General features: G+C 44.4%; 1 protein-coding gene across 4 annotated transcripts in view; it reads right to left on the bottom strand.

The window, feature by feature from the left end:
• Positions 1–6,533: 6,533 nt before the first annotated feature.
• Positions 6,534–12,690, bottom strand: part of Vit (vitrin) — a 133,436-nt gene continuing 127,279 nt past the window's right edge. For all 4 annotated transcript variants that reach the window (XM_085832630.1, XM_085832629.1, XM_085832628.1 and 1 more), the window contains 3 exons: positions 11,315–11,541; positions 8,919–9,432; positions 6,534–6,841 (listed from right to left, as the gene is read on the bottom strand). In XM_085832630.1, coding sequence (XP_085688756.1) covers positions 6,663–6,841; positions 8,919–9,432; positions 11,315–11,541 — 920 coding nt within the window. In that variant the 3' untranslated portion in view covers positions 6,534–6,662. The remainder of the gene's footprint in view (positions 6,842–8,918; positions 9,433–11,314; positions 11,542–12,690) is intronic.

Here is a 12,690-nt window from a genome sequence, read left to right on the forward strand (position 1 = left end):
AAAAGGGAGACATAACAATGGATACCAAGGAAATCCAAAAAAACCAAAACCTACTAATAAAGCCCGTACTCAACAAAACTGGAAAATCTGGATGAAATGGATAATTTTCTAGACAGATACTAGGCACCAAAGTTAAATTAGGATCAGAGAAACTATCTAAAAAGTCCATAACCCCTAATGAAATAGAAGCAGTCATTAAAAGTCTCCCAACCCAAAAACAAACAAACAAACAAACAAACAAAAAACAAACAAACAAACAAACAAACACCTCAGGACCAGATGGTTTTAGTGTAGAATTCTATCAGACTTTCAAAGAAGAATTAATACCAATACTCTTCAAACTATCCCACAAAATAGAAACACAAGAAACACTACCCAGTCATTCTATGAAGCCCCAATTACACTCATACCTAAATCAGACAAAGACCCAACAAAGAAAGAGAACTTAAGACCAATTTCCTTTATGAATATCAATGCAAAATATTAAAAATTCTCACAAACTGAATCCAAGAACACATGAAAACAATAATCCATCATGATAAAGTAGGATTCATCCCAGGGATGCAGGGATGGTTCAATATACAGAAATCCATCAACGTAATCCACTATATAGACAAACTGAAAGACAAAAAGAAACACGTGATCATCTCATCACATGCTGAGAAAGCATTTGATAAAATTCAACACACCTTCATGGTAAAAGCCTTAGAAAGGTCAGGAATTCAAGGCCCTTACCTAAACATAGCAAAACAATATACAGAAAACCAGTAGCCAATATCAAACTAAATGGAGAGAAATTTGAAGCAATCCTACTAAAATCAGGGACTAGACAAGGCTGCCCACTCTCTCCCTACCTATTCAAGTCCTTAAAGTTCTAATCAGAGCAATTAGACAACAAAAGGAGGTCAAAGGAATACAAGTTGGAAAGGAAGAAGTCAAAATATCACTATTTGCAGATTACATGATAGTATAATTAAGTGACCCCAAAAATTCCACCAGAGAACTCCTAAACTTAATAACTTCAGCAAAGTGGCCAGATATAAAATTAACTCAAACACATCAGTAGCCTTCCTCTACTCAAAGGGTAAACAGGCCAAGAAAGTAATTAAAGAAACAACACCCTTCATAATAGTCACAAATAATATAAAATACCTTGGTGTGACTCTAACCAAGCAAGTGAAAGATCTGTATGACAAGAATTACAAGTATACGAAGAAACAAATCAAAGAAGATCTCAGAAGATGGAAAGATCTCCCATGCTCATGGGTTGGGAGGATTAACATAGTAAAAATGACCATCTTGCTGAAAGCAATCTACAGATTCAATGCAATCCCCATCAAAATTCCAACTCAATTCTTCATGGAGTTTGAAAGAGCAATTTACAAATTCATTTGGAATAACAAAAAACCCAGGATAGTGAAAACTATTCTCAACAATAAAAGAACTTCTGGGGGAATCACCACCCCTGACTTCAAGCTGTACTACAGAGCAATAGTGATAAAAACTGCATGGTATTTATTGGTACAGAGACAGTCAGGTAGATCAATGGAACAGAATTGAAGACCCAGAAAGGAACCCACACACCTACAGTTGCTTGATCTTTGACAAAGGAGCTAAAACCATCCAGTGGAAAAAGGATAGCAATTTTAACATTTGGTGCTGGTTCAACTGGCAATCAGCATGTAGAAGAATGTGAATCGATCCATTCTTATCTCCTTGTACAAAGCTCAAGTCCAAGTGGATCAAGGACCTCCACATAAAACCAGATGCACTGAAACCAATAGAAGAGAAAGTAGAGAAGAGCCTTGAACACATGAGCACATGAGGGGGAATTTTCCTGAACAGAACTTCAGTGGCTTATGCTCTAAGATCAAGAATTGACAAATGGGACCTCATAAAATTGCCAAGCTTCTGTAAGGCAAAGGACACTGTCAATAGGGCAAAACAGTAACCAACAGATCAGGAAAAGATCTTCATCAACGCTACATGCGATAGAGGGTTAGTATCCAATATATACAAAGAACTCAAGAAGTTAGACCCCAAAGAACCAAATAACCCTATTAAAAATGGTGTTCAGAGCTAAACAAAGAATTGTCAACTGAGGAATACTGAAAGGCTGAGAAGCACCTGTACTGGCTATTTTTGTGTCAACTTGACACAGCTGGAGTTATCACAGAGAAAGGAGCTTCAGTTGAGAAAATGCCTCCATGAGATCCAACTGTAAGGCATTTTCTCAATTAGTGATCAAGGGGGAAAGGCCCCTTGTGGGTGGGACCATCCCTGAGCTGGTAGTCTTGAGTTCTATAAGAGAGTACACTGAGCAAGCCAGGGGAGGCAAGACAGTAAAGAACATCCCTCCATGGCCTCTGCATCAGCTCCTGCTTTCTGACCTGCTTGAGTTCCAGGCCTGACTTCCTTTGGTGATGAACAGCAGTATGGAAGTGTAAGCCGAATAAACCCTTTCCTCCCCAACTTGCTTCTTGGTCATGATGTTTGTGCAGGAATAGAAACCCTGACTAAGACAGCACCTAAAGAAATATTCAACATTCTTAGTCATCGGGAAAATGCAAACCAAAACAACCCTGAGATTTCACCTCACACCAATTAGAATGGCTAAGATGAAAAACTCAGGTGACAGCAGATGCTGGTGAGGATTTGGAGAAAGAGGAACACTCCTCCATTGCTGGTGGGACTGCAAGCTGGTACGACACTATGGAAATCAGTCTGGTGGTTCCTCAGAAAATTGGACATAGTACTACCTGAGGACCCAGCTATACCACTCCTGGGCGTATACCCAAAAGATGCCCCAACATATAACAAGGGCACATGCTTCACTAAGTCCATAGCAGCCTTATTTATACTAGCCAGAAGCTGGAAAGAACCCAGATGTCCTTCAACAGAGGAATGAATACAGAAAATGTGGTACAATTATACAATGGAGTACTACTCAGGTATTAAAAACAATGACTTCATGAAATCCTTAGGTAAATGGATGAAACTAGAAAATATCATCCTCAGTGAGGTAACCCAATCACAAAGAACACGCGTGGTACACACTCACTGATGAGTGGATATTAGCCCAGAAGCTCAGAATACCTAAGATACAAGACCACATGAAGCTCCAGAAGAAGGAAGACCAAAGTATGGATGCTTCAGTCCTTCTTAGAAGGGGGAACAGAATACTCAAGGGAGGAAATATGGAGACAAATCATAGAACAGAGACTGAAGGAAAGGCCATCCAGAGATTGCCCTACTTGGGAATCCATCCCATATACAGACACCAAACCCAGACACTATTGCAGATGCCAACAAGTGCTTGCTGACAGGATCCTGATATAACTCTCTCCTGAGAGGCTCTGCCAGAACCTGACAAATACAGAGGCAGATGCTTCCAGCCAACCATTGGACTGACCACGGGGTCACCAATGGAGGAGTTAGAGAAAGGACTGAAGGAGCTGAAGGGGTTTGCAACTCATAGGAAGAACAACATTTGGGGAGTTTAGAGCATATTGACCAACTACTACTTCAACACTAAACTTAACAAATGTCTTAACACCCGTAAACAATACAGCATCAATTAAAATTATTGTGGTCTGGGCTGGGAGATCACTCAGTGTGTAAGGTACTTCCTGTGCAAGTCCGAGGACCTGAGTTTGGCTTCCCAGCCTTCCTTTGTACAAATGATAAACAGGCTGAGAAAGAAATTAGGGAAACGACACCCTTCACAATAGTCACAAATAATATAAAATATCCTTGGGTAACTCTAACCAAACAAGTGAAAAAAATATGTATGATAAGAACTTTAAGTCTCCCAAGAAAGAAATCAAAGAAGACCTCAGAAAATGGAGAGATCTTCCACGCTCATGAATTGGTAGAATTAACACAGTAAAACTGACCACCTACCAAAAGCAATCTACAGATTCAATGCAATCCCCATCAAAATTACAACACAATTCTTTTTTTTTAATTGGTTATTTTATTTATTTACATTTCAAATGTTATCCCCTTTCTCGGTTTCCCATCTGGAAATTCGCTATCCCATTTTCCCTCCCCCTGCTTCCATGAGGATGCTCCCCACCTTCCTATCCACTCCCACCTCACCACCCTGGTATTCCCCTACACTGGGGCATCGAGCTTCCCTGGACCAAGGGCCTCTCCTCCCATTGATGCCCAACAAGGCTATCCTCTGCTACATGTGCAGCTGGAGCCATGGGTCCCTCCATGTGTACTCTTTGGTTGATGGCTTAGTCCCTGGAAGCTCTTGGGGGTCTGGTTGGTTGATATTGTTGTTTTGGATTCACGAATGAAAGACACACACACAGAACTTATTTTTTAATATGCTAAGCTGCTTCACAGTTGGGACACTCCCAAACTTCCATGTTGTTAACACCTCCCCTCTGATATTCCTGAGTTAATACTTAATAAGATATATATTTCATCTTTGCTACTCCAGACCCAGTTTTGGGCCTTGGGGCCACTCTTCCCTGATTCTTCTGTGGTGTAAGCTTTCTCTCCTGCATCTCTCAGGCCTCTCCGGCAATGGCGATTGTCTTTTTCCCTTGAGTTCCTTGCCCAGGAACCTCAAAGTCCTGCCTCTGTCTCCCTGCCCAGCCATTAGCCACCTGCAATTTTATTTATCAATTAGAACCAGTTGGGGGCAGGGACCATCAGTGTCTCACAAGCAGACCTGTGATTTCTCATGTAAATTGGGAAACCCAGTTAACATAATATAAGCAATAAGCCAAATCTACAACATAGTGAAAGTTCAGCTCAGACTGGATAATAGTCTCAATTTATAAAATAAAAACACCACACACCAAAATTAACCAGACCCAAAGTCTGATGTGATGTTTTTACTTATTTGCAAAATTTCTTAAAGTTTATAAAAATTTCAAAATTAAAAAATATTAATGTAAATATTTGGCCCAGGTATTGACATGGGAATTGTTTCCCTGCCTCCATCCAGAGCATCCTTTGACATATATTTTTTAAAATATTCATTTATTTTTATTTTATATGTACAAGTGTTTTGCTGGGCTGGAGAGATGGCTCAGCAGTTAAGAGTACTGACTGCTCAGCCGGGCGTGGTGGTGCACACCTTTAATCCCAGCACTCGGGAGGCAGAGGCAGGTGGATTTCTGAGTTTGAGGCCAGCCTGGTCTACAGAGTGAGTTCCAGGACAGCCAGGGCTACACAGAGAAACCCTGTCTCGAAAAACCAAAAAAAAAAAAAAATGCTCTTCCAAAGGTCCTGAGTTCAATTCCCAGCCACCACATTGTGGCTCACAACCATCTGCAATGGGATCTTCTGGTATATCTGAAGACAGCTATAATATATATATATATATATATATATATATATATATATATATATAAATATATATATAAATATATATATATGTATATATATGTATATACATATATGTACAGCTATAATATATATACATATATACATATCTTTAAATCATATATATATATAATCTTTAAAATATTTATAAAAAAAGTATTTTGTCTGCATGTATGTCTGTTCACCAAATGCAGGTCTGATACCCTTGGAGGTCAGAGAGGACAATTAATCCCTTGAGGACTGGAGTTACCAATGGTTGTGAGCTGCCTTAGAGGTACTGGCAATGGAACCCAGCTCATCTGTAGGAACACCCAGTGCTCATAATGGCTGAGCCATCTCTCCAGCCCAATACATATTTTCATAAAATAAAATAAAACTTAGTCATCTTTTTTTTTTTAAGGAATCTTTTGAATGTTTTTTAAGTTCTGGGGTTAAAAGCTAGCACCCTCTGCAGGTTGGCCAAGTACTCTACGATTGAGCCACACCCTACTCTTTTTGTTTGTATGTTTATTGTATATTTTGAGACTGTCTCATTAAGTTGACTAGTCAGGCCTTGAACTTGTGATCCTCCAGTGCCTCGGGCAGCCAGGACTCTAGGCATGCACTCCCCTGTCCATCGCTGAATCCTCCTATGCATGCACTGAGTGGGAATTTAATACGCTAATAGATGTGCCCTTGGGTGAGGACATGAAGCTCACCCAGGCTCCCACTTCACGTTAGTGCATACCCACATCTAGTAGTGGGTTTTGTTTTGTTTTGTTTTGCAAGAAAAGGAATAGTAAAGTATGGATTCATGACAAACGTAGAGACTTTTCATCACACCATTAGAAACTGTGCCCTTGATTCTTTGAAACATTTATTTAAGCAACTCCCACATTCTCATGACAAAAAATAAAAAAAAGGGGGAAGAAAACAATAAAAAGATACTTATGGACAATTACAGAGTTCTAATGGGAAATGTAAACAAACTTCTCATAACCATTCAGGTCTTTCCTGTCATAAGAGCTGTACTCGCCTCTGCTGTCCTAAGAGCTGGACTCTCCTCTGGATAACTGTCAAAATGTGGATTCTTCAGTGCACACAAAGTGGTGCAGTATTTGAACCCAACCTGAGAGCTCCTAGCCAGCCTTTTACCTGGTAGGTTTTGAAGCATGCACACCACCAATGGCAAAGAATAGTAACACCAAACACCTTTTCCCAAGCTCTGTCAGAACCTCCCCCTACCCCCCACCTCCACCCGCACCCATAGGCACAAGGCTAGGGACAGTCCCAAGGATCCGTAAGACAGTGTTTGCCATCCTCTGTCCAGTTCCAGCTCAATTTCGAGGCTGTGAGTTGAACTCTGTACAAATATTCTGGATGATCCTGGGGGCAATTTTGTAGAGGTTGTCAAAATCATCCACAAAGAAGGAATGGTCCTTGGTGGGGTGAGTGGCCATTACCTCCAGCTCGTCCTGAGCAGCCCACGCAATGCCTATTGCATACGTGATCACCCCTGTGGAGACAAAGATGGGATGAAGCAAATGGCACTGACAATGAATATTTCTTTTTGGGTTCTCCAAATCTGAAGCAGGCCAAAGGAAACAAGTGAGAGAACCCCAGTGAGTTCTCCAGTTTCTAGAAACAAACAGTGCGACTTGTTATTCAACAAATGCTTTGGATAGCCACACTATAGCAACAGCAACAAAATTAATATAGCTGTTGTCCTAAGAGTTTATAGTCTCTTGGCCTTATTTTAACCTAGGGTCTTTTTCAGCCACAATGATGAATCAGGCAGCAAGGGGGCCATCCTGGAGCAGAATGGGCTCCTAATTCAATACTACTGGGCCCTCAGAAGCTCAGGAAAAGCCTAGTGTCTCAGTCTTTCCCTGCCATCTGTGGATCAAGACCTAGAAATCTCAGCTCCTTCTTCAGCGCCATGTCTGCCTGCACATTGCCATGCTTCCTGCCGTGATGATACTGGACTAAACTTCTGAAACTGTAAGCCAGCCCCAGTTAAACGTTTTCCTTCTAAGAGTTGCCATGGTCATGGTGTCTCTTCACAGCAATAGAAACCCCAACGTCACTGACAAAAATAGTGTTTTTCATCTAAGTATTGTGGGATGTACTTATAATCCCAGCACTTGGGGAGCTGAGGCAGGAGGATTTTAAGTTTGAGGCATGCCTGAGTCATATAGAAAAAAAAAAAGCTCCCTGAAAAAACAAAATCAAAAACAAAAATCAAAACAAAAATGAACATTCGCTTTCAATACTACATTTTAAAAGCATTAGTATTCTATAAAAGTTACAGACACGATTTGGAGTCAATAAAGCTAGAGGTTTGACATCTTTCATAAAGGGATGAGTCAAATTCCCCCTTGCTGCTTTCTGCCCACATGGAAGGAGCTTTAGGTCACAGCGTGTTAAAGGAAAGGTTACTCTTCCATTACTTTCGGGCTCGGGATACTTGAGAAACCACTGTGCAGAATTCTTTTGATTCTGTGTTTTCTCAGAGATCCAATGCTGTTCCTCCCTACCATTCTCCCTGTGGTTATGAACAGAGGAAGGAGGAGGAGGAGGAGGAGGAGGAGGAGACAGAGGAGGAGAAGAGGAAGAAGAGGCAGAAGAAGAAGAAGAAGAAGAAGAAGAAGAAGAAGAAGAAGAAGAAGAGGAGGAGGGAGAGGGAGAGGGAGAGAGAGGGGGGAGAGAGGGGGGAGAGAGGGGGGAGGGAGAGGGGGGAGAGAGAGGTGGGAGAGAGGGGGGAGAGGGGGGAGAGAGAGGGGGTAGAGGGGGGAAGAGAGGGGGGAGAGGGGGGAGAGGGGGGAGAGGGACGGGGATGGGGAGGGGGAGGGGGAGAGGGACGGGGAGAGGGAGGGGGAGGGGGAGGGGAGGGGGAGAGGGAGGGGGAGGGGAGGGGGAGAGAGAGGGGGACGGGGGAGAGGGAGGGGGAGGGGGAGAGAGAGGGGGAAGAGAGAAGGGGAGAGGAGGGAGAGAGAAGGGGAGAGGGGGGAGAGGGAGAGGGAGGAAGAGGGGGAGGGGAGAGGGAGGGGGAGGGGGAGAGAGAGGGGGAAAAGAGAGGGGGAGAGGAGGGAGAGAGAAGGGGAGAGGAGGGAGAGAGAGGGGGGAGAGGGGGAAGAGAGAGGGGGAGAGAGAGGGGAGGGGGAGGAGGAGGAGGAGGAGGAGGAGGAGAAGAAGAAGAAGAAGAAGAAGAAGAAGAAGAAGAAGAAGAAGAAGAAGAAGAAGAAGAAGAAGGAAAAAGATCTGTTTATATGTATGAGTGTTTTGTCTCTATGTGCATATATGCATGTAAGGTGCCCACAGAGACCAGAAGAGGGCTCCAAATCCCCTAGGACTGGAGTCTCAGATGGTTGTGAGTGACCATGTGGTTCTGGGAATGCAAACCAGGTTCTCTGCAAGAACAGCAAGTTTCTAACCAGTGAGCAACCCCTCCAGTTCCCTGCGGATATTTTAAGTCATAGACAGAAGCAGTACATAAAAGGGCAGATCCTCCCTATGCACCAAGGACACGGGTCGCCTCCCCTTTCGAGAGATGCTTCTGGGCCCACGTTTATATTTATAGTAGGAATGCTCACCCTTCTGGTAGGCAGCCATGGCGGGGATCCGCACGTCATCATAAGACCTGCCGTCAGTGATTATGATCATTACCTTCCTCTTGTTCGGTTTGGACTTCTTGAAGAGCTGTTCGAGGGCATACTGGATGGCAGCCCCTGTGCTGGTGCCTCCGCTCCAGTACCCCACCCTCCTGATGGCACTGAGGATGTCGGCTTTGCTGTTATACTTGTCGAACCCAAATTCGAGCCGCTGCTCGTAGGTGTACTGCACGGCCCCAACACGTGTGTCGGTGTCTGAAATCTCAAACTCCTTGCTGAGGTTGGCCACGAACTGCAGGACCGTGCGGAAGTTGCTTGTCCCCACGCTGCTGGACCCATCGATGACAAAGCCTATGTCCGCAGAGTTTAAACAGGTCTTGCTGCAGGCTAGGCGGTCCGTGTCGCAGACCCGCTTCACCAGGGGCTGCACGGTCTTGTGAAGGCTGAGCCAGCTCTGCACATTGAAGGAGTAGAACCCGTTTGTTCTGCACACTGCCTGGAAGAGAGGAAGGAAGGCTCTAACCCAGATCAGAAGTCAAGTCCTTCAGCCTGCCACCAAGACCCTTCACTGCCAGGCAGGCTTTTCAGAGCCCTCCTTCCTGTATTAGACTTCAGAGTAGACTTTCTTTCTTTCAGTTTCTTGTCTGGGTACCACAGAGATCAAGACCCTTCCAGTAACATGTAGAACTTTCCTTCTCCCCCTTAGCTGGGTCCCTGTCTCAGTGGAAAATGGTCTAATGAACACATTCACAGGGAGATGTGCAGTGTTGGCTTTTAGCATAATATTTATACCTCCACTGGCGTCTCAACTCATTTGTGCTGGAAACCAGTTGTATTGTAGCTTGGTGGGTACCAACCATCACAGGGGAAGGCTACGTAAAGCTACTGTCCTGATACACAAACAGGGATGTTTCCAGGACAGCCCTGGAATCTACCAGAAGGGATTCAGACTCGCTGAGGGACTGCGTGTGTTGGAGTCACACTCGATGCCCCTACAATCTCTTAAGTGGCTCCTACTCTCATCCTGCAACATGAGCCCCTCCCCTCATCAGGGAACAAAGGGCCAGCTGTGAAGGGACATCTTTGAGCCCCTGAGAACTGGAACACTGACTTTATCTACCAGTAAACTCCAAGTTCTGCCTGTCACACAACCCTGCCTCTAGGCAAATGAGTGTTTATTTGTCTGTGTTCAAGGTTGTTCTAGAAAAAAAAAAAAATGGAAGAGAATGGCTAATAACCCCTGAGCAGCTTGGTTAGATGTTCTCAGAAGTGACTAGGCTCTTGTCCCCAAAGTGGATCATCACTCCTCCATCTTACTAGTCTCTGGGGATCTGACAAGGTCAGACCTGATGGCTACAAATGAACTTGTAGAATGACAAAATTATTTTAAGCGAGAAGTAACTTAAGTTTTTCCAGGGAAATATTTTTTTGTTTACTGATTTATAGACATCTAAATGGGGTTCATGAAACCTTCCACAGCCTACGTAGATGAATGCTGGGACAGAGTTGAGTTCTGGCTAGTGGGTGGAGAGAAGGAGTCTCACAGACAGCCTGTGTAAAGTCACAGCAGAAGACAGTGGTGGCGCTGACGGTGGATGGGGGACCCGGTTTGGAAGAAACACAGTGTGTATGTGGAGGTCACAGCAAGTTGACCAGGAAGGGAGGTTGGCCCTCACTGCAGGGTGCCTCAGCTGCAACAGGTAATGGTGAAACATTTGGATCAAGGACCCCAAGGGGGACTGGCAGGGGGCTTCAGAGTAAACTGGGGAGACTCAAAAAGAGAATGAGCCGGTGACATGGTTCTATCTTAGGCCTTGGGATGGTTCCGGCCTGGATAACAGCAAAGAATGAAAGCTGTGAAGTGGGTATCCAGGAGTAATTCTGGGATGCCACCGCCCTTGGACCTTCCAGGAGTGGCCAAGGAACATGACCGTTCTGATCTGGGAAGTGTCAGAATTTCTTTGTTTCCTTTGCCAGATGTATTGGATTCACTTGTAGCCTGTGTGTGTTTGTGTGTGCAGTGTACATATACATATATGCAAGCCCATGTGTGTGTATGTGTGTGTGTGTGTATGTAAAGTCTGCCTGGCTGGGGTCCTTTAATGCTGTGAGAGGAACAGGGGAGATTTAAGTGACAGTTTGGAGACACTGCTCTTGCCCTCTGCAAGCTGCTGGCTCTGAAGTGACAATAAAGTTTGACTTTGAAAGGACAAATCCAGGTTCCCCAGGGGAGGCCCCACTACGTGCTTGCAAGTTTCATGGACATTCCAAGGCCCCAGAAAGCAGCGCTTAGGCCACGAGAACGCTCCAGGGCACAGCAGCTTCTGTGCTGGAGTGGATCCCCAGACTGGATCCCCCATCACTGGATGGTTATGTACCTTGCTGGCAAAACCGGGCTCCAACACATGCTGCTTCTCCCTTTCGGCGGCCCCTTCGACGGTGACAAAGAAGACGTTGATCCCTGACTCTCTGGCAACTCGTGACACCTCTTCCACTTTGTCTGTGGGCCAGCCATCCACCATGACCACAGCCACATTGGGAGCACCACCTCTGTTCCCATTGGCTTTGGAAAAGAAGGTCTTGGTTACAAAGGAGATGGCACGGCCTGGAAGAAGAAGAAAATTTGTGCTTGAAACGATAGTGGTAATTATGAATATAAGAACAGTTTACAGCAGCACAAAGAAGTCTAGGAAAGTCTTATTCCTAGACTCATTCAGTCTCAAGTTGTATGAATATATGTATGTATGTATGTATGTATATATATATATATGCGTGTGTGTATGTATATATGCATATATGCATATATATATACACACATACATATATCAGCAGTAAATGTATTCAGGATGTTGTACAACCGTCATAGTCTCTCCTCAGCTTCATTTTAAAACCCAGAACTTCTAATTTTCTCTTGTTTAGAAAGAGAAAGTTTTGGGGTCTAGCAAGCAGGGGAGAAAGACTTCCATGAGATCAAAAGGGCCCCTTTCTTGCCTGGGTATCAGACTCTTATCAGCCTGAGTGGGTCCAGTGCTCCAGCTGTTGAGTGAGGGGCCCTTTTTTCCAGTCCCAGACCAAGAACGCAGGTCTGGCTGGCTGTGGGTGGGATGTATCTCCTAGGAATGAACAGGCTGGGTTCAAGGCTTAGCTGTGACAGGTCAGCTCTGTAGATCACTCACGGTCCTGGGGCCTATGGTTCCTGACCAACAGTGTTCTCCATCTGGGTCTGAGTGCCATGGTCACGAGGAATAGTGGAGTCTCTGGCATGCTGTTCTCACGTGTGTATTTCACACTGGGCAAGAGTTTCAGGACAACTAGGTCAACCTACTGCCCAGTTTAGAAGAACTTTCCTAATTTTATTGCTGGATGTCCTAGGTCCTCCTGAGCACTGCTTTTGGCTGAGTTAGCATGGCTGCATAGATCATAGCTCTTAACTTAGAATCTAGGGATCCTAGTGTGTATGAGGGGTGTGTGTGTGTATATGTGTGTGTATCCCCTGAAGGGAGTTTTTTGCCTATATGAATATGTAAAAGGCCACAGTATCTAGGAGATTCCCAAATGGGCTCTCATTTCAGTTACAGTTCAATTTGCCTTGTTTAGACTTTAGAATTAACATCATTTCACTCTCGCTGGATTTAGTCAGCATCCTGGCTCCCCTGGCTCTTTCTCTTGTCAATTCAAGGCAACAGGCGATTACATTCAGAGTTGCTGGAGAAGCATCTCAGACAGCCACATGACCTGGCTGCAGAGACCCTGT

The sequence above is a fragment of the Mus caroli genome, unplaced genomic scaffold, assembly GCF_978045245.1.
Source record: "Mus caroli unplaced genomic scaffold, Mus_caroli_1 scaffold_18, whole genome shotgun sequence".
NCBI lineage: Eukaryota > Metazoa > Chordata > Mammalia > Rodentia > Muridae > Mus > Mus caroli.